At 42.6% G+C, this 25884-nt stretch overlaps 1 protein-coding gene across 2 annotated transcripts in view; it reads left to right on the top strand.

The window, feature by feature from the left end:
- The first annotated feature begins 214 nt into the window (after positions 1-214).
- The window catches only part of CMIP (c-Maf inducing protein), a 129761-nt gene continuing 104091 nt past the window's right edge, over positions 215-25884 (top strand). Inside the window, exon 1 of one of the 2 annotated variants that reach the window (XM_040075342.2) lies at positions 215-870. In XM_040075342.2, coding sequence (XP_039931276.1) covers positions 574-870 — 297 coding nt within the window. In that variant the 5' untranslated portion in view covers positions 215-573. Of the gene's footprint in view, positions 871-8988; positions 9072-25884 lie in introns of those variants that run through there. The other variant, XM_040075343.2, reaches the window with a different exon arrangement.

Raw genomic sequence — 25884 nt, 5'->3', positions numbered from 1 at the left:
GCGCTCACGCCCGCTCCCACGGGCGCGCACCCGCACCCACATACATGCACGCGCGCCGCCGCACGCTCCCGCGCACACGCCCCGGGGGGAAGGAAGGAGCCGCGGCCGGACGCCCCGCAGCCCCCGCCGCCGCCGCCGTCAGGAGCCCCCCGCGCCGCCACCGCCGCCACCACCGCCGGCTTTTGTCCGCCGCCCCTGCGGGAGCCGACCCTCCGCTCGGCCGGCGCCCGCCCGGCAGCATGGACGCGGCGCTGTGACCCGCCGGGGGCGGATTGGGAAGTTTGAATAAGGATTTTATCGCTTCCCTTTCCCTCTTCTCCCCTCGGTGCGGCTCAGTCCCTACCCCCATCTTCCCCGACGGGTTTTGTTGTTATTTTTTTTTTTTTTTTTCCATCTTCAGCGTGCATTTTTTTTTTTTTTTTTTCCCATCTGCCGCGCGGGGTTGGATTTTTTTTTTGTTATAGTTTTGATTTTGAATTTTATTTTGTTTGGTTGTACCCGTCTCTACCCACCGTAGAGACCGGTCCCCGCGGGCGGCCGAGCGCCACCCCCGACCCGGCCCGCGGGGCTGCCATGGATCGCACCGGCGGCTCCGGCGGGGGCAGCGACCGCAGGCAGCCCGAGGAGAGCAAGCCGCTGCTGGGCGAGATGTCCGCTCCCGAGGGGAATAAAATGGGTGCCGCGCCGTGCCGGAGAGCCCTGCTCCACTGCAACGGCATGAGGTACAAGCTGCTGCAGGAGGGGGACATCCAGGTGTGTGTCATCCGGCACCCCCGGACGTTTCTCAGCAAGATCCTCACCTCCAAGTTCCTGCGGCGGTGGGAGCCGCACCACTTGACCCTGGCGGACAACAGCGTCGCATCGGCCACGGTAAGAGCCCGCCCGGGTCCGGCGGGGGCGGACACGGAGCGGCCGCGGTGCATCCGCGGGGCCGGGGGATGCCCGCGCCCGCTGGCCCCGAGCGGCCGGACCTGGCGGGGACCCCCGATGGGCGAGGGGGGGATCGGCTCCACTGGGTCCTGGAATGCCGGCGAAAATCTGAAAGGGTGTTTTTTTTTTTTTTCCCCTCTTGTTCGTAATTCTGTGGTTGTTTATTTTTGCAGTTTCGGTGTTGCCTTTTTGTTATTATTATTATTTTCCGAGTAAGGCTACTGTTACGATTATCATTGTTGCTGATTTTTTTTTTTTTCCCTAAAAAAAAAATAAAAATTCCTTCCCTCTCAACGTGACCCCGACATACAGTCACCGTACTGAGCCCTTTCTATCCGATAAAAAGTCGGCAGATACCTGCTGGCACCTTGGCCAAGTTGGAGGTGAGGGAGGTGGAGGATGCTTTTAATTCGAGAGAGGAGGCTCGGGTTGTGCGCGGAATTTGCTGTGGTTCAGGCCTGCTCTGGGGGCTCTGCTTTGGCGGTCACATAACCTGCCCAGATACAGGCGATGTGATTGGAAAATATGGAGATTCCTTCGGGGTTTTTCTTCCTGCTGGAAAATGATGCAAGAGAAAAATGCGAGGTGGTGATATCAGCGTTACAGAAGATGTACAGTAGACGGATACCGTCTTGAAAAAGATGATTTATATTTTCATATCCAACTTCAAAATTTATGGCCAATATTATTTGAATATTTGTGGAGTATATAGAGTGATTACACGGGTTTTATCTAATAAGCGATTAACAAAACACGTTTTACACTGATCTTTGTTCAGTCGGTACTTGGACCCTGTCTTTTTTTTTATTTATATGTAGATGTCTCATTTTTCTCAATGGCTTCATTCCGGCCTTCCTATAGGACACTGATACGAGAGAGTGGATTGGCTTTTGTGTAGATTTCTGTTAATGGTGTATTTCAATGGATTTCATCCAGCCTGTGCTGTGCTCGGAGGCTGGGATTTTTCACACCTTGGTACACAGACATAGCGTGTGTAAATGTGTCTCCTGCATCGTGCTCAGAGCAGGTTTTCAGTGGGAGCTGCTTTAACCTTCAGGTAGGCCAGCTGCCTGTTCTCACAGAGCTCTTTTTTTGTGCCACAATGACATCTCTGCTTGCCGCTTCCACTGGGCTCTCGAGGATGTTTCCAAGGGAATATTTGCCTTCTTTGATAGAACTACTGCCTCAAGGGAGAAGGAAGATTTGGTCGAGCACTGCTGGAGAAAGCTCCTGAAAGACACAAGCACGAGGAGTTTTTGCAGTTCTTCGTTTTGTTGAGATGCCATCATTGTAGAGGGGGAGTTGAATATTAGTGGGGATGAGGCATGTTCCTGGCAGTATCCATAGCTGATTATTTCTGAGCCGAGGAGGAGGATACGGGTAGAGAGAGGCACGATCACGCTTCAGATGTTGTTCTCTGCAATGTGGCAATAGCAGGCATGGAGTTGTATTTTTACAGGACACGTCAAACTCCGCTCGCTGGCAAAGCTGTCACCAGAGAAACCATCTCTGAAAAGAATTCTGAAGTCCTATGGGGCTGCGCTTTAATTAATGTTGAGGTGTTCTCATTCCTAATTATTTTATGGGTATAAATAGCAAGAAGATACTAAAGCATTGTGCGTAGCATTGCAGGCTCCATTTTGTTGAGCACTGCTCTTCGTGCTTGGTCTTGTGCCTTACCATTTTTTCTCGGTGCTAACTCAACCTACAAATACTGTTGCTCACAGAAATATCTGTGCTTTATTGTTTCAAGTAGTGTCTTTGGTTTCCAGCGGGTAATTAGGGTGCAAGGATAAGATCTGCATTCACTTGTTGCCTCTATGGTTAGGTTTAGCAGGTATCTTTCAGACATCGGTTCTATGATATCTACATTTTAGTCTTTTTCATTTTGAGCTGGAAAGATGTGATTTAAGCAAAATCCGTGGTAATTTAACCCCCACCCCCTCCAGAAACGGGGTACAGGCACAATGCCAAAACCTCCTCAAACTGGAGGTAGGTATTTGAATGCAACTAATTTGGTTTTCAAGGGCTGTAGAAAGTGATCCATTCTGTCCATTGAAAGTGAGCGTTGGGAGCACTCAGCAGCTTTGATAACAAGGTCATTTTTACACATGGGGCTTTTGACAGGCAGGATGCTTTATGAGCAGCCAGTAATTAACCTTCACATCATCCCTTTGCAAATCCTCTGGCATGACGAGTTTTACTGCATTCTATATGACATGAATAAAACTGAACGGGAAAATAACATCACTTACTTTTGCATTTGAAAGCAAAAGTTGTAATGGCAGCTAAATCCAGATCTGGCAAATTAAGTCCCTGAGTACAGAGGCTAAGTTATTTGTTGATTCCAAACACTTTATATCCTTTTTATTGTCACTTGACATATATATTTGAATTAAATTCTTCTCCCCACAAGCTCTTACTTGTCAATCCTTGGGTTGCAATATATGTTAGCATTAGTTTGTGTATGGATTATTCATCTGTAGTTTATTCCATGAATAGCCATGCTATGTGCCCACATATATAAGTCTGAATAATGAAACTCTACCTACATTCTTTTGAGATATATCTAATTTTGTTGTTTATTTAGGCAGCTACAATTTTTGTGCTGACAAGATAGTTTTTGGTAGCAGAACTGCTGTGCAAGAATGCAATGGAGCAACTGTTGGCTATCTTGTTTTAGCAAAATTTTGGGAGAAAAAAAAAATAGTCTCTATGAAGTGCATTTCTTGACTCTGTGACAAGTGACTGTTTCAATTAAAATAAGTCCATGTTAATTAAATAATAATAATAAAAGTGTATTCTGAATTCGTACATGCACCCAGTTAACAAATGCAGAAAGATATTAATTTGTGGACAGTCTCATAACTGTAGGTGTTAGGACTTCCTTTGATTTATGTGTGTTTCCATTGTTTGTGTCATGTTCTTATTTCTCAAAGAATTCTTTAAATATACCACAGTGTCACCATTACAGTTTCATTCACTTCATGTTCAGGGTTTCATTCTGGTTAAGAGAGGTTTCTGGAGAAAGTTAATACAGACCTGTAGCTTTTTTTTTCCTGTTTTGTTTTGTTACTGTAAATGCTAAAGTCCCAGTAGGAAATTTTGACACTTAGAAACTTTGTTTGTCAGACAGCAGCTTGCCTGGGGATGAATTTGACTTTCTCCCCCATGGGAGGAATAATGTTTATTTTATAAACACCTACCAAACTCAAATGTAGCACCCTTACTAATTATTTTTTCACCAGTGAGATCTGTCCTTGCACAGCTTGAGGGGCAGTGATAGTGAAAACAAATACAGAAATAAGGTCCAATTGAATAATATTTCTTACCTAGTTGTATTTTTTTTTTTTTTTTTTTTTTTTTGGAGGGGCAGGGTGGGTGGGGTTAGGGTTTACATTTCTTCAAGAGAAATGTGAAATTTGATTTTCAGTAGTTTAAACATAGGTGTCATGACTGTTCTGTGTCTTTCATATCCTTCTGCATTGTCTCTTTCATCTCTCTGCCCTGCTTTTCTCCTTCCTTCTTTGTGCAAGAGAAAGAATGAAAGAGAGATGTTGAGGACAATGAGTTTTGAAGTCCTGGCTCGCACGGAAGACTTGTGATACATATGTATGTGCAGCAGACAAGGAAAGAATAAATAAGTGATTCATTGTCTCTGGCTAGGGATGACCTCTCTAATTCCCATCTGGAAAGATAAGGCTTTATTGAGACCGTGGAGTTACTCATTAATGCCCCTCAAGGAGGTGGAAGCTGGCTTTTCGTGCCCGTTTCGCATTTCTCGGTTTTGCCTTGGCAGGTGGGTCGGGTGCAATGCAAACGTTTTGTTCAAAGCTGGTGACAATCCTGAAAAGACTTGAGCTGCTTTGAAACATTTTTCTGTCCAGACATGATGTGTGAGGGAAGTAGTTTATTGACAGGCTGGCTAATCGTAAATGCATTTGAAACAAGAATGGAAGTGGATTAGGGAACTGCATTTGTGTTTTCTTCTAGAGACAAGAACATACCTAATTAATATGAAATGAGGCAGGATGATCTGTTTCAAACAGGAGAAATGGAGTAGAAAATTGTCTTCTAGTTGTTTTTTTAAAATTCAACAATTCTGCTACTGCATGTGTTTCAGCAGGCTATTACATGTCTTTCCTTCCTTATTTTGGTAAAGATAGAGCAAAAATTCCTATCAAGCGGGACTCATTGTTTACTTTAGCACAGATTCCCATTAGTTAGGAAAACACACTCTTTAAAATTAAATTTCCCTTTAAAAACAATTAGCTCAAGTGGGAAGTATTATGCAGAGCTCAAAAGTTTCAAAACAATCTTAGAAGAATTTTTTAAAGCTTTCCTGAAAAAGGAATATTGTAGTATTAATCCAGATTGCAAGTAGAATTAATATGAATTTTCAATAAAAGTAATAATAAACAGTCTGTTCAGTAAACCAAGTGCTGTCTTTAAGTCCTGCACTGTTAATGAGGCTCTACAAACGTGTTTAAACTAGACTGGTGTGTCTGCCATCATTGCATGTAAAAATAAGTATGAACACATAAATAACATAAATAACAATTTAAGATAATTCTTTGATTTGTTATAATAATGGAAGGATAAGTTACTATTTAGATTTAATATTTCTTGTGGTTTAGTGCTGCAGATGATGGTTTTTATTTAATGAGAAATGGTACCTGTAGGTTTTGGGTGTTCATATATTTGCCTGTTCTGGGTTGTTGCTGTTTCCCAGGTATTTGGTTCAGGTGCATCAGAAAGAGCACTAAATGTCATAATCTGCATAAAAGCCATGACAATTTAAAATTCTCTGCAAATTGAGAACAAATTGCTCCATGTTATCTGTACTGATGAAATTGAGATTCTCTTTCACAAGTGAAGGCAGGCATGTGCCTGCATTGACAAACCCCAAATTTTCCCAAAGACTTGGTGTTTTAATGCAATATTGCTCTGCTGTGACAAACTTATTTTATTGCTATATTAGTTAGTAATTTGACATAAGAAAACCTAAAACAATATTTCTTTAAAGTTGTTTAATGGCTATCAAACATACCTTTGCGTATATAGTTCCTGCGGTGGTTAAAAAGCACATTTATAAGTCAGTAGTGTTAAGGTATGTGTTTATATGTCACAGAGCTTATATAAAATATGAAAACAGAAGCCATATTCATTGAGAGAGTGAGCGCTCTCAAGGCTATTAGTGTTAACACCCAGCCAGTAAATTTTACATGTTCAGGAACATAAATAAAAAGGATACTCAGAAATACTTGGGCCTCATTTTTCCTTTTGGCTGGGGAGTAAAGATGTGGTGCTAGTAACTATGTGGTGGTAATAGTCCCCGTGGGAGAGAGTGTAAATTGCCTCTGGTCCTCAGTGGGACCTGATCCTGCATCAGAGCAGGGCTTGGAAGAGCTCAGCATCCCTCACTGGGCTGGGCATCTGTGGAGCTCTGGGATAAGACTTTTTTTTTTTTTTGGTAGTGGAACATTATGACTGTGATTATAATGGTGATGGGAAGAGTCTGATAGATCATCCAAGGTGGGGTGCTGTCCTTCTAGGAAAGGATGAGCTGCCCAGAGGAGCTGGAGCTGCCCAATCTCTGGAAATCCTCAAGGCCAGGTCAGACCAGGCTTGGAGCGACCTGGGATAGTGGAAGGTGTCCCTGCCTGTGACACAAAAGGATCATTACAGGTCCCCTCCAACCCAAACCACTTTATGATCCCGTGAAAGTCAACAGGAATGTTTGGTTTTTCAGAGGTGAGAGGCTATGCTGAGTCCCATCTGCATCGGTGTTCCAGTGTAAAAGGTTAGGTTTGCTTTGTTAGCAGCTGTGGGAGAACAGAGCCTGAAGCCTTGGTCCCACCAAAATCATTCACACAACTGTGTGCACTGAAGAGCCGTTTTGGAGGAAGAAGGTGCTAGGTTTAGTACATAGAAAAGAGTGACTTTTTTGGAACTGCTCAATTTATTGTGTGTAATTTGCTGGTACTTTTGAAGTTCCTAGGTAACAGATGAGTTTAACATGGTACAGTTTCCTTCTATGTTAATAAACATGGCTGACCTAATAGGGTTTTACTCATCTCCTCATATAGGATTTCGGAGAGAAGAGACCTACCTCAAATAGTTCAAGCCTTTTGGAATCTTCAGAAGTAATTAGATTATGGGTTGCATGAGTAGATTGTGGCTTGTTTATTGGTGTTTCGAGCAGTGCTAGCTGCATCGGTTTTGTTCTGTGTGTTCCTAGATAACATAGTGCTTGATTCCACAAACAGCCAGGTGTTTGAAGGTGATTGATACTTCAGCACATATAATCCAGTCAGAGAGCTTGTGCATGTATGTGCACTCAATAAAATAACTTCTTTTTTGCACCATCTGCCGATGGAGTGTCATTGGCAGCCGTGCTGGCTGAGTCAGCCCTGGCCTGGGCCATTCATTTCTGCATCTGTGCCATACCCTGTCAATCCATCTTTTGTAAGTGCTTCACAGTTTGCAGGGTCAGGTTGAGAAAAATCTATGTGAGCTGGCTGGGCAGCACTCCCTGTGTTTGAACCTTTTGCACATTTGTTGTCTGTCTTTTAACTGGATCAGGGAGCTGATGTGTTTCAGTGCAGAGTCTGCCAGACTGTTGAGGAAGAAGAGAGCGGGAAACATGGTAGGCTGGAATTGGTGCCAAAAAAAATGTATTATTAAATCATTGCGTAAAATTTTCCTGTTTTGCACAATATTTAAGAATGCAGGGACAACACCAGGAAAAGGAAAAGACAATTGAAAAGCATACATTATAACTGATCACGTCAGTGGCGAGTGAAGTTTTAGCTCTTGTGGTTGTGGAGGAAAACATGAAGAAGTCAGAACCAGGTGCTAAGTTAAAAGGCCTTTACTTCATAGGCTTAAAAATCCGGAGAATTTAACAATAAGTCTCTAGGTTTTGGAAGAGGGGACTCATGTTCCAGGATTTGTGGACATTTGTTGTTACCGGTGCTGCCGTTTCCAGTACTTGAAGTGATTTGTTGACTTTGCCCTTTGGGCTGTCCCATGACTGATGGGACAGGGCCAGGAGAGTGGGAAATACAAGCAGGTAACATTCCAGGTCACAGACTGTGGTGTCCAGAGCACGAGGGGATGGTGAAGGCTATGTTCTTCCACTTTAATCTGAGTTTTTAGTAAGCTTTTAAATAATACTAAGTATTTTTTCCATTTTTTGAGAAACTCAACGAAAAGGCGTGTGTTTTTTCTGGATTTGAGTGTTTCTGCTAGGTGTGTTCCGTTACGAACCGAGCTCAAGAAACTCGTCAAGTTGCAATTACTTCAATCTGAACTGGAAGTCCAGTCAGTCACGTACATTCTTGGTCTCGCTCTGTTGAAGTCAGGAGGGTAATTTGAGGAGAGGGATTACCATTCATTGCCTGTAACGTGAATGGCAGGATGTGCTGTTCAGAAAGCCAGGGAGGCTCAGCCGGGGATCACCGTGCAGCTCGCACTCGGCTGCTGGACATGGCTGACCCCACTCTCAGCCTTGTGCAGCTCCCACAGCCCCATTTTCTCCCTCTGCTTGGCAGATCTCAAGGTGCCAAGTGACCTGCAGTGAGTGGAATGACTCCTCCATGAGCGTGAGGGTTGCTGGAGAATCCCCTGTTAGGCAGAATAGTAGTAGAAGCTGTTGCTCTTTCACCGGTTTTATGCCAACATTTAGACGACACTGTCCTGGTGGAAAGTGTGTTTGTGATATTCAGCTGTGGGGAAAACCTCACTCAGAATCTTCCAGCCATCACTGCTGCTCTGTGGGGCATGTGCCAGCTCTGCCCTGTCTCCCTTCCTCGGACAATAGGGTTTTATTAAGAAAAAAATGCTGCTTGCTGCAAGTAGCTCTCTTTTCCCCCATTTGGTCTCGAAATTTGCTGAGATGCTGCTGTGGTATGTGATGAAGTCTGCAGGAGGGTGGATCCTCTATAGGGGCAGCTGCTCCTAATTCCTTGATGGTGTAGGATGATGCTGCTGCTGCTGCCTCTGCTGTTACCTTGCTTGATATTTGCACCCGTGGCCACATTCACTTCTGAGGCCAAGTGAGAGGTTTAAAATGGAGAAAGGCTCTTCTTGGAGCACCTCTGCCCCACGTCTGCTCAGAATATCAGCTTCTTGCAGGGGTAAGAGCTCTTGCACTTTTCAGTGTGCTGCAGCTTCCCTAAAGCTCTTGTTCCTGTGACTGAGGGATTGCAGGATTTTCTCACTGGATGAAAAATTTAAAAGGAATAATTGCTTTCATTGATTAAAAGAGTAATTACCAAGACTTCAAGAAAGATGACTAAAAAATGGATATCTAATGGTTCTTAAACTCCACATCACTATTTTCTTGATATTAAGAATGGGAATGTTGAATGTTTGGCACTGTCACTAAAAAGCTTTTCTTCCTTGGACTTCTAGTGCTTAAAAAAAGCCTAAATAAAATGAAATATTTTTCTCCTTTTGAAAAATTTAAAACTCAAACCTTATTAGCACACAGAAATGGATTTATAAGATTTTGTTTTTAAAGCTACCACATGTGGTACAGTAAGAGTTGCCTGAAGAAAGCTGAGAGTAAGCTAAATCAGAGGGTTTTGTTGAGAATAGATAATTGTATTCCCAAATACAATTCTTTTACATTTATATTTTGCATAATGTTTTTCTTAGACCTAAAGAGAAACTGTATTAGCAGATGAGACTCATAAATGATATTTTTTTTCTTAGAAATAAGTTGTACATATTTTGAAGTGTGTCAATGTCCATGCGTATTTTATGGGTGAGATTTCTGATGATGTAAGGCAAGAATTTTGTAAACAAAAAAGTGGCCTCATTTTTTATTTATATATGGACAATTAACATCAACTGAGTAACATTAGGTAATTGCATTTGCAGTGAGACAATTCTGACAATTTTTAAAATAACACCTTTTTTTTCCCCCCTTAAATCTCCTGAAGATTCCCCATGGTGCGTTCCCCGCAGTACATTTCAAGCAATACTGAGCAGGTATTTCTCAATGGTGAAGCTGTGCTGTTGCCTTTTTGTTTTTCTTCCCAGTCTTTGTCTGTTTTGGCTGTTTGAATACAAGTGTTTGGGATTGGCAGGGTCCTCTTACCACGGCTGGTTCTTGCTGTAGTGGGATTCTGTTGTACCACAAGGGTTTCTTGTTTGCTACTGTAATAAAACTAGTGGGTATTGTGAGCAGGCTGTTTTTGCTGCCTAGAATAAAACTGAATGGCTTTGTTATCCATTTCCAGGGATGGGCATTATTAATAGCAGAGACTGCTCTTAAAAAAAAAAAAGAAAGATTTTGAAACTTGCCAAGTGGACTCCAGCTTTTTAATCAAAATACTAAGGGTGTGTAGGTTTTTTCCATAAACATGAACGTCTGTTTGACCCGTGAACCAAAAAGAAGAGGGATTATTTTTGGCCTTTAAAAGGGGGGAAAAAATGACTTTTGGATGGCAGTATAATATCTTCATTCTAGTAATCCTTGGCTTTCAACTTCACTGTGCTTCAACCATCTCAAAGTGCTTTATGGTCAGTATTTTTGTGTGTGAGGAGAGCAAAGAGTCAAATATAGATCAGACATGTTTGCCATTGTTGGTTCATGCTTAATTTGCAGTTCCTTCTTAGTTGGTGTGTGCATGTATGGCTCTCTCTGGAGGGCCTAAGGTTGGACACCAAGGATCAGTAATGCCTTGCCCTAATGCTCCTGATAAATCACTGGTGGGAGCAGAAATGATCTTCCTTTGCTTTGGCTGCTAGGCTGCGTCTTCCCTGCTGATTTTGATGGCTATTCATTTTCTTAATGGTTGTAAATGTCATTAAAAATCAGTGGAAGCGTGGGAGAGTGACTGACAGCAGAACGTGGCCCGGAGTGTCGAGCTCTTCTTGCTACCCTTCAATCTTCCTGCAAAGAAAATATCTGCCGGGGAGCCAGGTGCCAATCAGTTCAAGTCTTTGCTTTCTGCAGCGTGTGTGCTTTGTGTATTCTCCTAATAGTCACTTCTGACAACCTACCACTTTGCTCCTGCTTCAGAGGCTGTTAAGACTGAATTCAGAAATAAAGAGTAAGTCAGGGGAACCTTGACGGCACTGAAATTTTCAGGATGAGAATGAGCTTGCAAAATTGTTAAGGAAGCGGGGTGTTGCGGTTCTTTTTTTTTGTGAAAAGATTGGCAGTTTCTCTCTCCCTTCTAAAACCTTGGATTTGCTAGCTGCATAAACTTCTTGATGTTGAGCTCGTAAATTTAGGAATCCCTTGAGAAGAAGATGATTGCAAAGGCATCTTAAAACGCCGTGTTTCTCTCTGGTACAATGTCAGCTGTAAGAAGGTAGGAAACTGAAAGTAGAACTTCACGTGGACTCTTAAATAGAGGATCTGTGAGGCAGTGGTGTGAGATCCTGCAGATCTTTTTGCTGGTGGCCGTGCAGTTCCCGTCGCTGGGGTCTGAGTGCTGCGTTGTTCCTGGCGGTTTGAAGGGGTGCTTGCACAAGGAGAGGTTTCTTTGCCTTGGCTCTGGATGCCGGGCAGGGCCCTGGATGTCGGTGACGGAGAGCTGGGAGCGTGTGCCTGCCCCGAACGCTCCGTCTCCGCAGCGCTCTGATGGTTGCTGCGGTGTTCTGTCATCGGTTTGCTCAGTGTCCTGGCTTTAAGAAAGAAGGTGGGAGGAGGGGAACGAAACTGTGAAAGGCCCAGTGATTCTTGAACAACAGCATTTAGTTTTGCAGCAGAGATTTCCGTCTCCTTCGCTGGACTGTGTTGAATGAGGTCCATCCGTGTCCTTGTCTTCCTCCTCAGCAGCGCAATGCCCGCAGTTTGAGTACCTGTTGGTATCTTGTGGGAGATGAATCATCTTCAGTGGAGCAGTTGTGTTCCTTGTCCACAGGAGCCTAGAACAGAGAGGTTTATTTGGGTGTCTGCAGGAAGAGAAGACGACGTCATGTCACAGATGTCATTCAGTTGTTTAAACCAGAAGAAAATCTGTGCAATTGCTGTAAAATTCTGCCTTTAGTAAGTAGGCTATAGTAGCACAATTATTGAATTGGAAAAGGAGCTTCTGCTTATTCTTTCAGTTCAGGAACACAATTCTTCAGGTATTCCTTACTAAAGGAATATCCACTCCAGCTGTGTAATAAGGGCTTGAAGTAGTATTCCCAATCATGTTTGTTATGAAATGCAGCCCCTATATGGAAGTGAAGAGTGCTGATGAAAGATATTATGCAAGTACAAGTTACTCAGCGTTACTTTAGTTTTTGTTTCAACTCTTCATGATTCTTTCAGATCCTCCAGGTTTTTCCTTTCTTGGATGTTTTTCTTTTATGTCAATGCCGTTATGGTGACTTTTGAGGAAAGATTTTTAATTTTTAACTAAAAAGTAGCCTGACATCCAGAGCCATGGAACAGGCTCTTCATCTCCCAGAGGAGCAGATGGTTTGAGTGAAGTCTTGGCACTGAAAATCCCATCTACTTTGCAATCAAATAATGTGGACATTGAAGCAAGTGTAAAACTTGTGTTGGCACAGAATTTTGTTACTGAAGATGAAAGAAGGGACACGGTCAACGTGTCCATCTGAAAACACATTTCCTGAGGTTGGATAATCCATCTTTTGTGATTGCTGTGAACGAAACAGGAAATAAGGCCGAAACAGCTTGAGATGAAATGAGACGTGCAGGGCCTGACATGACTTTGGTATTAAATATTGACCAACCCCTTCCAGGTAACCACTTTGCCTTTGCAGCCCAGCATTTGCCCTGAAGACTGCGGCATCTTCTTTCTGTGGTGTTCACGGTGAAAAAGTTGTTGACACTGAGAAATATTTCTAGTGGCTTTCTAGTGGGATTGAGAGAGCACTATCTGCACTATCAATGTATTATGTGTGTTCATGGTACTACAGCATAGCCTGAGCGGGCTTGAAGGAGGAAGGGAAAGGAAGGAGGTGATGGGAGGAAAGAATTAAAGCAGCTTCAGGCTAGGAGTTGGATGCATCTGTGTGCTCCAGCTGAAAGGAGAAGCCTGAGTCGGTGACTGGAACATTTGGACTCATTTCAGAGGGATGTTACCCACAGTGAAGCTTCTTCACACGGGGCAGTGATGGCCCTCAGCGTGTGAGGCCTGTGCCATTGTGCCTTCCCTTTTGAACACAGTGAAAAAATGCAGGGAATGTTTACGTTTGGTGGGTTATGTGTTTCCTAATGCCTCTTCATTTATCATACCCGCTTTAATTGAGATAAAGATGTAGTGCTGTGTAACGTTATCTGGGTTTAACGTCAAGGGTTCGGGAGGTTGTGTCTCTGCTTGTCAGATTTTCTTAGCAGAAATAAGAGAACAAACTTACCCGTTGAATCCTCTTGCCTGTACAGTCTGTACCTGGAGATCTTCTGAGTTCTGCTGTCTTGAGACCTTTGTGTCTGATCTAAGGCTCTTGCTGTGCTCAGATTTCACGTTAGCCGTTTTTTTTTATTTTGGAATTGTAAGAAAAACTTGTACAAACAATGCTCTGCTGTTTCCAAACACTGTTAAATTTCCCCCTTTGCTTCCTGTTTTTGTAGCGTGTTTGTGAGAAGACCTTGTCTGCTTTGCGCTGGAGTTAGGCTTAATGTAAATGCATTCTGCATCAGCTACTGTGTGTTCCAGCATGCAGGGACCCGAGCTGTTCTTCAGCAAGCGTCATTACTCTTTATTTATGGTAAGACTAGATTAAAAAAGACTGATGCATATAAAAGTGAAAGCAGAGGCAGTGTTAAGTTGTGCAGTCATGAGCTTGTTATTTCCCTTCCCCCCAGTATGGAAGCCAGTTAGTAACCTAGTGATCTATACATGAGGCTTTAATTGGATATATGCCCAGAGTGCAGATTAGTATGGAAAAGCTATAAAGGCATGGGTTCACAAACTTTATTTGACCACATGAGGACTGTCTGTGTGATCCCATGTGGAATGCGTGGGGGATTCTCAAAACAAAGAAATACCTTCATGCATTTGGGCAGATGTGTGTGTAAACCACGGGATACAGAGGTGATGTCTCTGCCTTAAAGTCAATAGGCTGTTCATTAAATAGGACTTCTCCAGCCTTAGGTGGGGCTTAGGTGCATCTGTGGCCTCTGTGTAATTTACTTGACTTCTTAAGTTTTAGTTTTGATAATTGCAGGAGGTTTCTCTTTACAATTGGATATAATCTTGGCTGCCTTTGGAGATAAGGGGGGAGTGTGAATCTCTCTGTAGTGGAATAAAAACAAGCAGATGTCTGACTGCAGCTGGCTAGAGATAAATCATTTCGTATAAACTTGCCTGGAGAACACGATCTTACTCTTCTATAAACCTACACTCCAGAGGGAAGGGAGAACCCCCATTAGTCAATGACACCCTCCTGGCCTAAAATTCGAGTGTTTCTTGTTTGCAAATCACACGAAATACAGACTACTAGCTATATTCAGCAAAGGCTTTTTCAATTTTGAAAACACTTGTAACACAGATTTTCTGTCTCTTCTGGGGATATTTTATTTTTAATTAAAATTGCAGTATTCCTAAATGTGTAAAACCAGCCGCAGTCGTGTCCCTATATTCTCCAAGCTAGTTTAATATTGGTAAAATCTCTTTTAAATTGGCATGGTGTTGTGATAAAGAGTTTGGTGGCTTGGAAGAGCGCTGTTGCAGACAAAGCTGATCTTCCTGACCCATTATATCAAGGAGAGCAGTGAGGCATTCCACCTATCTCAGAACTGTTTTTCCTCTTTACCCTCCTGTGTATGGTTGGTTGGCGCATTATTCAGCTGCTCCCTGAAGGTGGTGGGATGGAAATGTTGCCTCCTGTAGCATAAGCCCTAATCAACATGAAAAGTGGGGAGCTGATGGTAAATATACTCCCATAGTTTCAGAAAATAAGGTAACCTTAATTAAAGTTGCTTGCAAGTAGTTTCAGTGTTTGATTCCAGCCATTTGCCTGACGAAGGCAGGGAATAGTCCTTAGCTCTGTGCCTGCAGCAGGAATATGGGGATTGGAGTGACTCATTCTCAGGGACACAGCAATGGGAATGAGGCACTGCTGTGGTTGCAGATAATTCCCTGGAAGTCTCTGTTGTGCAGAATGCATTAATTGAAGAGATTCATGAGCTGCTTAATGTCACATCACTTCATTTCCTCATCAGGGAACTGAAAGTCTCATCTATACAGGGAAAAAACCAGGATCTCTCTGGCTGCCGGTAAATCTTGCCCTTTGTAGAAAGAGGGTGCGTGTGTTGTCCATCATATTTGCCCTGTATTAAACCTGTTGCTGTGTAGCTTGAATTTTCACTTGCCTTGTTATCTGTCAGCTGTGTAAGGATGTGCATTTCTGAGTGCCCAGAAATGCAAGCAGTGGAGACGAGGAGGGAGCTGTTTGCTGCTGGGTTCCTCGGTGCAGTGCAGCAGAAGGATGGGTGGTTCCTGTTTGTCACTGATCATCATCTGCAGCCGTTGCATTGGCCACAGCAGTAGGAGCATATCTTCATATTCAAGAGAGGGGATGTGGCGTTGGATACCCCTGCAGAGACCTGGAAATACAGGGATGCTGTGGAACGGATGGGTGCTCGTCTCCTGCGGACAGCAGTGTGTTCTTAGTGGGTGGATCTGGTGCCACGCGTGGGCAGCAGAACATAAACACTGCAGCCCACCGTTTGCAGATTTAAACCGGGGAAGAGAGCGTGCTGCACTTCTGGAAATCAGCCTTGCTGGGTGTGATAGCACCGTTTTCGGCATCAGATGTACTCTGATTCTGGTTTTGCTCAAGTGCCTGTTTTTCTGGCTCTTTTGCCCACTGCAGGCTTAGGTGAAAAGCTAGTAGAGAGTGGGTCCCGTGGTATTTACCATAGTTTATCACCTGACCTCTTAGGCCGTGCTTCAGACTGAGTTTTTATTAGTTTTATGGCATGGCAGACACTGCACAGAAAAATACAGTTTACCACTTACATAGCTATATGTTAAAAAAAAAAAAAGAAAAAAAAATAAAACCCAAAAAAACATATTTCTTTTGACTAGAAATTAGCCAAAATCAAGTGTTCTGCATCTTGATTGAGTTTTTGAGTGTAAAGGTTGTATCTTAGATATTTTGATTTGATTATTGGCCAAGCTGGTCAGTGAAAGGAAATGCCCTTTCATGTGGCTTTATTGCTGCTGCTAGCTAGAGTTTTGGTAGCATCAGCGAGACCTTAGGGCTGGACACTTTTTGTCTTTCTACCATCTGATTCCACCAGGAGGTCACAGTGGTTTCAGTTGCATGACTCGAGCTCACACCTACCACAAACAGCCATAACGTGATAGCTGTGCTCTTCATCTGTGGCAGGCTGGTTAAGAAATAAGAGGTGTCTTTTATATCTACTGATAACTGAGTTTTCCTTCATCTATGCCTTTGGGAACATTTCAGTATTTTGCCTGGCAGTGTATCACTACTCTGAATTGTGTGTGGAAAAATGTTTGAAGCAAGTTAAACGAGATGACCTGTGAGTAAAAGATCAAGTCAAAACACTGTAGAGATGAAAATCATTGAGTTGATGAGTGCAGTCTGTCTGTGACTGGGAAATATTTAATGATGCCAGGAGAAAGGAATGACCATAGTAGACAAAGTTGCATTTGAGGTTTCTGTGACCAAAAAAAAAATTCACTCTCTTTGTTCCTGTGTTTTATTATTTCTGTGATCCCATGGCTCAAGGTGTTGCAAACACACGGGGTCTTAGTGGAAGCCACAAAAGGTTGTCTATCTCAGAAAAATCCAGAATCAACTTTACTTTTCTGAATCTTAGAAAAGTAAGGTGGAGAGAAGGAGAGGAAAAAAAAAAAAAAGAAAATTTTTTTTTGGCATTATATTTGTGACTTGGCATGTCTAGATCCTGGGAGTCCATTCCATTGTTTTTACTCATAGCATCTTTCTCTCTTGTTGGGAATCACTAAGAGTGATTTGGCATCTGTTCCATACTAGTAAAACCAATCCTAACTACTTACAATTACTGAATTGTGTAATCACTGCTGCCAGTGAGTGATTTGAGGGGATGCAATAACAACCATAAGGACAATATGAATTCTGCATTGACTGGCAGCCTGTGTCGGAGAAAGTGCTGCTTTATTTTTCTGACACTGAATTAGTGTGTGGACTTCTAAAGAAGTAGTGCTTTAAGAAAGTTTATCAGTTGCTTGAGCTGAAGCCTATGTCTAGGATGGCTTAGTGTTAAAGCAGAAAGCCATATGGAGATCCAGCAAGGGAAAAGAGGGTATTTTCAAATGGTGGAGCTTGTTCTTCCTGGAGGAAATGGTACTTCTAATTTTTATTATCAAGAGTTAACCCACAACAAGATATTTAAACAGAAGAAGCTACTTGGACTCATTAAAGAGATGATTTTTTTTTTTTGGGAGGGGTTCACTTTTTCAGGCTTTTAGGTCCCTCTTTGAACTTTCAGATGTCTAGTTCAGTTGAGAACTGATAGGACAGTACTTCCTTTGCTTTGATTCTTTTGTTCTTTGAGCATTCCTCCTCACATGGAAATCTTACAAAAACCCCTTCTGTTTCCCTATGGAAAGAGGGCCAGTTTAGGGAGGGTTGATGTTCTGGGCAAGTATATCCAAGATAACTATAGATGCTAGAGGAAAAGAAAGCAAGCAGCCTCAGGAACAATAGGATTTAAAAAGCTGCTTAATTTGTGCCAAGCTGGATTTTTTTTTTTTTTTCTTTTGGTTGTCATAGAAATGTGCCAGCCCGTGTCTCTCACAGATGAGCTCACTAAATGAATGGCTGTGCAGGATGAGTCTGGTTTCAATGAAGATGTTTATACTTGAAGAACACAGATGGACTTAAACCACAGCCCAGAATCTAAACACCCCTGAGCTCCTGGGGGAGGGGAGCGATAGGAAATGAAATCTGGATTTTACAGCTCAGGCCTGCATCTGTCCTCCTTGATTTGGCTTTATGAGTTATTATGGGGAAGTAGGAGAGGAATATTATCTGCGGTAAAAAGGGTTTGTTTGTTGTTGGATGATGGGGGAAGATGATTTTGTATTTGGCCCAGCTCCATTGGGTTGGGAGGACTTTTCTGCCTTGATGTCTTGCATGACCATCACAGCTGAGGTTAATTGGCTGCAGAGATGTTACTCTAAAGCGCAGTCTTTAGCAGGTATCTTTTTTTCTGTTGCTTCCTTACTCCTGTACTTCCTGTACTCCTGTACTCTTTGTCTTTTGAAATAAAATATTTTGAATGAGAGCTGAAAATTCTTGTCTCCTGCACTGCAAGTGAAATGCTGTGATACAGGTTTGGTAGAAGTCTAGAAGTCGATGCAAATGGTTAGAAATGATAGAAGCAACATCAGACCCCTGAAATACCAAAGAATTTGCAGATGACAGAACTGTTAATTTTCAGTGAGGTGTGTCATTGAGCACTGAACAAATGTAGTGCAGTCAACAAACGGAGTGTGTTGAATGGGGCAGTGTTGAGCGTGAGCAAAAATGTCCTTTGCAGGATTTAGTCTCTGGATTGTTTGCTTTGCTTATGAGCGTAATTCTGTGAATTCTTCTTGCTTCCAAGAAGCCCATTAATTCTTGACTTTCATCTACATTTGGCACCGTCAGAACGCCTCAGAGGAGCTTAGGTGTAAAATGACAATAGCTACAGGATCTCCAGGGTTTTCAGGTATCCGAATGATTTGTTTATCTGCCTGTCTTGCTTTCCTTGGTTTTCTATTCCTGGAGCTGGGCTGCCGGAAATGATGCACGTTGCTGAATGCAGAATAGTCCTTGCTGAGCCAGAGCATGTACTTGGAAGAATGGGATACTATGTCCTCTTAATTGATATAAATAATCAAGAGTATGGAATAAATGAAGTACTGGCTGACTTTAAAAAAAAATTTTTAAGTGCATTCCTGACAAGGGGCAGGTAGTATGTTTTTAGATGAAATCCACCCTTACCAGAGGTTTCCACTATTGGAGAATAATTTAAGGACCTGCTACTCAAACCTGCTTGAGTATATTTGAGCCTCAGCTTGGTCATAGTCTTGAATTCAACTGTGCACCCTCTTGTCTTGGTACTCTGGTTTTATTTGTTATTTGCTCGTAACTGTCCTGCTGGAACTCGTATTGGAAGACAGGTTAGGCTAGAATTGCCTTGCCTTTTAAGGAAAATTATTTTTATGAGCTAAAATGGACTCTTCACAAGCTACAAGCTTTGGGAAATGCAGTTTCTGTGTAGAGGAGTTCCTTTTCTGCTAGCCTGACCCATGTTTTTGGGATCTTCAAAGGTCTTGCGATGACCTTGATCCGTCAAGTCATCCTTAGAGAGGGAAGAGGGATAAAGGAGTCTGCAGTGAGCGGAGGTGCAGCCTTGTGCATGTCATGTGCTGTGGACCCCAGCACTTCACTGGCATCTGCTGTCAGGCAGCTCCACTTGGCAGAGCTGCAGGTGAGGGAAGTGTGGAATAAAAGCAAAATGGTTGATTTATCTGAGACCAGGGCTGCTGTGTCCTTCCCCTCGGGGATGGGCAGCCCAGCAGGGCCGGGGGCTCCTGTGCTCCTCCAGCTCTGCCACTGGCTCACAGCCCGCCAGGAAAAGGGCTGGGGACCCCTGCTGCTCCCCACGCAGAAAATTTATTTCAAGGCTCCATCAGTTAGGCAGCATCAATTGGAATTTTTGAGACAAATTCATTTATAAAAGCGCCTGGCTTTCTGATAGAGCTCTGTGAATAATTTGTCCTGTATTTCTCCTACTACCAAACATTGACAATAGCTGTTTCTTTTCCCAAATCCATCTCCTTCCATTCATTTTTGTAAGGGCCTTTCTGGAAAGGGAGTGCTCAGCTGATTACATTGCATTTAAGGAACTATGAAGTGATCAGCATGACTGCTGCCAAATGCGTGGAATTAAGATGGAAACAATTAAATGACCATTTAAAAATATTTTTTCCCCGTTACATCCTAGAACCCAGACCGCAAGAAGATTTTTGGGTAATGCCACTGTTTTCAGTGTGCCTTGGATAGGCTAAAACAGTGTCAAAGCAGAAATATTAAATGATCAGAGAGGCTGTGTTTTTCTAGGACACATTTGCTGTCCTACTTGCGTGAGAAGTTTGCAGTGATGCAATAATATTGAAAATTATCACTTTCACTGCAGGAGCGTTGATGCACTGCTATTAGGAATTACTGCTTTCACTGTAGGAGTGTTCATTTTTCTTCTGAGGTCATTAAAATAATCTTGTTTTTACTTTTGTAGTTGGCTTAGGTTGCTCTTCTGGGGGAGGGGAGGCTTTGGGTTTTTGTTGGTTGGTTTTTTTTGGTTTTTTTTTTTTATACTTTTAATTTGAAACACAGTTTTAACATTCAGATTGTTTGACACAAAAACAAGAGAAGTCCCAACATGAACAGTGAATATTTTTAAAGGACTTTATGGCTCTAAGTTTCTAACACAGTCCAGATGTCTCCTATCTCTGCTCTTTCCGTAGCATTTTCTGGCACAGTGTCATTGGGTTTTGAACTTGGTCCAAGCTGTGTGCCAAGTCCTGAAATAAAGTAAATCAGTGAGTTGTTCTTGGACGTTTCTCCTTAATCCAAACCAACCCAAATCAAACTTCGGCTCTGACCTCAGGACTGCACATTCAAATATTTTCCTTTGCCTCCTCAGTTTCAAAGTAGCAAAAGCAGGAGATTACCACTTTGCAGTATTTAAACAGAGGCTTGTGTGACATCCGTGCAGCTGAAGCAACTGCTCTCCTTGGGACCTGGTGCCTGTTAAAACACCAGTGGTGTTCTCCAGCACTGTGGTTCTTCACTGGGGTTCCTTTTGTTGGGTCAGGACGCACGACCACACCGGAGCAGGGTTTCTTTGGAGGCATGCATTGTGTCAACAGTTAGGTAGCAACCAAAGGAAATATTCCGCGGTGCTCTTCTGCAGATATTTCTGCTTAGATGTCTTGGAGAAATTATTGATAGGGCAAACCTGGTAACCCCAAAAATAGCATCAGGACTAAGTTTTGGGATAAAGGACTGTCTTTTGTCTTTCCTTATGTGAGCACTGGTCTCCTTTGTCTTGAAGCACTCCTTTGAAGCTGGGCTCCCACGCAAACAGACTGACTGAATGGGCACCCCAACTCTTGTCATTTAACATTCTGATGGCACTGCAGCTTAAGTGGGAAAAAAAGTATTAGGTGGGGAAGAAAGTATCTTTGCAGGGTTTGAGGCCTGCTGGTTGAATTTTTTTTCTTTCTGGCCAAGTTCAGATAAGTTTAATTAAACGTATCTGTTGTCCAACCATTCTTAAGACTCGGGTTCCACTGAAATTGATATGAAGTTTTCCTTTGGCTTATCAGGCTTTGCACTGGGCCCTCAAAATGTGTGTGATCTGGGTGTTTTGGTGTCCTTGATCATCCTTGGTACAGACAGTGATCAGAGCAGGTAGGATGCAGGAGTCTGGGGTATTTCAGACAGTACTGCCTTACAGAGGGGAATGAGAGTTTCCAGCGTGCTCTGTGTTGGCCTCAGTTCAGGTTTTTGGGATCCCCACTGCAATTGTATATACATACTTGGCCACTCAGGGACTACTTTTCTGTAGAGTAAAAGAAAACGCCTTTTAAAATTAGGGCGTAGCATATTGTGTGTTATCAAGGCTGGTAGGATTACTTTATTTTCATTAATCAGTTTTGTTTCCCTCTGGTCTTAGAGCCAGTGTGTGTCTTTCTGTCTGGATTCTATATAAACATGAAATGAATAACTAATGGATCCTGCCTTGGGGCCAGAGAGCACAAAATTTACCTTTCAGAAGTAGCCAAAACAGCCATATGCACAAAAATAACTTCAGTTTTCATTCTGAATTCTTTCACTGGAGCTAGTTGTTTACCAGCACATTCATATGCTCTGGTAGCAGTGGGACATGTGATTACCAAGTTATTATGCAGGAGTGAATACCAGGGGCATCAAGTAAATGAGTTCTTTTGCAGAGAAATGCCATTAAATAAAGATTTCAGCCTTTTTGTCTTGTAATTCTTTCATTTCTTACCAGAGCTTTGGTGTACAGATGGCTGATGCTTCCTGTGAGAGGCTGTTTGGTGCTCCCCTCGTGGATGTTCAGGTCTGTTTTGCTCTCTGTGGGACATCAGGCATCACCCTAAGCTTGCCTTGCTAGTGCGCTGGGCAGGGATTTTTCCCCCAAGTGCAGACCTTGTCTGAACTCCGTGGCAGAGTCTCCCAGCTCTGTCTCTTGGCTCCTTGCACAAGGGCTGGACCTGGTTGTTTTATAGAGTGACCTTTCCACCAGGGCTGACCTGCTGAGCTCACTGGCATGGGATCAGGAAACCAATTTCTGACTCTGTCTGGTCTGCTGCTGCTGAATTGTAACACCCTCACCCTTAAACACTGAGACCTCCACCGTGTACCCCACATCAGAAATCCCCTGGATATAACAAATTGGGTTCCCTTCTTTGTCGTGCCAGGAAAGACCTAAAGTTGTTTTCTGCCCTAGAGGAGCTGGGAGTGAATTTGCCAGAGCAGGAGGTGTGTGTTAGGCAGTGGGAGGTTTTCTTTCTATCAGTGCTACTCAGAGCTTGTCACTGGAAACAGTTTAGCCAAGATGCTGGGAGAAAGGCTGCAGTGGGCACAACCTTCGTGTGTGTGTTTGCAGAGAGATAAAAACTGCTCAGGAGATCTTAGGGCTTTCACAAAGGGATGATTTGAGATAAAGCTCTGTCAGGGAACTATGATAAAAGAACTGAAGCTGAAAATGAAAGAGCTGTTGCGTGATAAGAGGAAACTCCTTTGTTTTGAGAGCTGGACTTCAGCTAGATAAAAATCTTAAAAGCCCTATGCAGATCAGCAGAGTGTTGGTCTTGCCTAGGTTTCGCTTAATTTTCTGTCTGCCACCCAGCCTGGAGGAAGCAGTTTTCATGCTTCCCTGGCAGCAAGATCTTTTGAATGTGGGAAACCTGATAGTGTGTCTGCTTAACTACCAGACTTTGGCCTGGTGCCCTTTCTGGTTTCCTTATGGAGTAAGTGCAGTGATGGGAAGAATGTGCTTCTTACACATGTAGTCATCTGGGTGATAGTAAACTGTGACACCGATACCCCGTTAGCCTCCCCTGCCTGCAGAGCCGCTGCCACGGCAGCACAGCAAGAGCTCTGCTTTAGGTTTGGGGTGCAAAAGAAAAACTGGAAGTGAAATTTTTCTTTTTCTTTTTATGGTCTGATTTGGGGTTTTTTTGAGAAATTGTGGATGTTTGTTCTAAACTGTCAAACTCTAATGCACTTTAATCTAATTTGCTCCGTTGAGACTTCAGCAGTGACTGCTAATGTGCAAATAGAAAGTCTCCACTATGTGCTAGCAGCCGTTTTCTCAAATTAGTCCATTTTAGCTGTACTTAATACAACCAGTTTACCTGTAAAATGCTTGCTTGGGTGTTTAAAAAGCTCTGCTACAACCATTTGAATGTCTTGGAGTTGATACAAAAAGAACCCCGTGAATTTTGGATGGTTCTCCTTACAATTTCACATTTGTAAAATTGCTGTAGTATCATTTAGTGTGATGTTCAGGTCGATGGAAGGGAATTTAAGCAGTGCAAGTAAGAACAGCCACCCGCTAGGAAGTTCCAGCCTGGATGTGACTGATGGTGCACTGAATGGATGTGTAAAGCTTGCCAAACAAAAGAACATGTTTTGAATTATAAAAATGTAAACTTAAAATATTAAGGTGATTAATTTATCCTACAGACAAAATGTTCTTAAGATTATGAGAAAATAGTTTTATTAGTTTCTCTCAATTTTATTGTTTGCATTTTGTTTGTTTTTGTTTGGGGTATGTGTTTAGAAAATCAGCTTGCTGGGGATGTTGCTCATTTCAGACTTTGCTTTCTGGCAGCCCCAAGTGGAAATGAAACTGTAGTTGTCAAGCACATTAAAAATGAATTTAAGATCCTGGGGAATCAACAGCCAGGACATGTAGATCTTGATACTGCAAGATACCGCATACCCTGAAATCCTGCTGGGAATGGAATGCTCTGCAGTGGGCAGGGTGGGAGCCAAAAAGCAATCAGGGCAGGTAGACATGCACTAGGAAATGATTTGGCAAACGCTCATTTCATCATGACAGAGCTGTCTGTGATGGTGAATGCTTACAGGATCCTTATGAGCTGGTCCTGAGCTCCAGCCACGCACAACTGCGGTGCAGGAGCTGGATGCAGAGCCTAATTAAAGTGCGGGATGTTTGGATTGGCTGCAGTGGCCTTTGGATTAAATCTTTAGACTTCAGTTCTGAAGAAGACTTGTACTTCGTGTGTAAGTAATGTATACACCGAGGAGCATGATTTCTAACAGTTATTATTATTGGAGAGTGCTTTGTTTTTCTGCTGAGAAGTGTGATTTACAAGGAAGACTATTTCTGAAGTATTTTAGAAGTTCTGTATATATTACATGTCAAACAGCAAATTGTTTATTGGTGTGGGGCCGTACAAAGGAGTGTTTACTAGCACTCATTAAGATTGTCTGGTACAGTTCTGCCACTTCTTGAGTTCCATGTTGTGGACTGTTATCCCGGTGAAGCTGATAAATCATGACGTGGTTTCTCATGATACACTTTTTAATTGGTCAGTATTATCTGTGTATCTTTGGTGGGGAAGTGGAGCCATGTGCTGTTATCCAAAACCAAATCCAAAGTCTCTATCAGAGGAAGAAGAGCTTTATAAGTTCAAGTTAAACAAAGGAACTGAATGAATATTGGAAAAAAAAAAAGATTGTTTTGAATACAGACATTTCTAACCCTGATACAACCTTCTCTTAAAATAGCTAGCCAGTTGTTATTACGGACCCTTTTGGCAATTTAAGGTTTTTCAAGTCTAATTGTGTTCAAGTCATACAAAGATTTAAAAAAAAAAAAAGTAACTGATGAACTGTTCTTAAAGACATATTCCCTCCTGGAAGTGCTCAAGAAATTGTACATCCCCTACATCATTAAGGTTTTTTGAGAAATAATGTTTCTAATACTTGGTGACAGGTTTATATCTTCAGATCCTTGTACAAACATGGAATAAAACATTTAACTATGTGCTACTGGAAAATAAGGTTTAATGTTCAACTCTAGTGCCTCATTCAGCCTTTTCTCTTTTCAGTTTCATTCACCAAGAAATTTCTAATGAAAAGATATTTCTTAAGTCATGGGTGAAGGTGTTTTCTGATCTGCTGTCTGTGTCTTATGTGTCATTATTAATCTGTTTTGTCAGTCACATAATGTAGAATGGATAATAAAGGTCAGGAAAATAGGTCAGCATCAGTGAGCATCTCTATCTCCAATGCTCCTAACACGTGTCAGATCCTACATTTTACTGCTTTCTTGTTGCTGCTTGTTTGTAGCCTCTATCTTTGAAGGTCAGAGAAAGCAGGTTTTCAGCTTGTCTGATGACTATGTTGTTATTAATTTCCATATGGTACCAGACAAGTGTCTCTTCCATTTCATTAGCGTTGCTGGTGGCACTTTCCTGAAGAATTGTATTGGTAGGTCTGCATTTCTGTGGGGGTATGACTTGGAAACCCCCTGGTTACAGCTATGGAGAAATTATTAGTGCATCTTCCCAATGTCACAAGGGGGCTAAGAAAGCAAGTGTTGCATATTTGCCTGAAATTACCTGGTTAAGAAGGACCTCTGCTGAGAATGAAAACAAAGAGAGTAATTCTGGTTGGAAAAGTTCCTTTAACTCACAGGATGAGTGTGATGTCAGGCGTGATGTTTTCTGAATTTCACCGGGCCGGATTTTTGTTCTGTTTCTCTGGGTTTTTGCCAACAGCAGCAGAGGAGTGAAAACGCTGGGACTGGAACCTTCTGAAAATGAAGGCATTTTTTCCCCATGAAGAGTTTTACTGCACATGACGAACTGGCTCTGACCAGAATTGCAGACATTCATTGGCACTATATTATTTAAAGAATTGAGGGCATTAATTCTCTTTCGCCCTGCGCAGGCTTTTGCTCTACTT

The sequence above is a fragment of the Hirundo rustica genome, chromosome 11 (genome assembly GCF_015227805.2).
Source record: "Hirundo rustica isolate bHirRus1 chromosome 11, bHirRus1.pri.v3, whole genome shotgun sequence".
NCBI lineage: Eukaryota > Metazoa > Chordata > Aves > Passeriformes > Hirundinidae > Hirundo > Hirundo rustica.
Note: the sequence above shows the minus strand (reverse complement) of the source record. Positions and strands in the feature narration are given on the sequence as shown.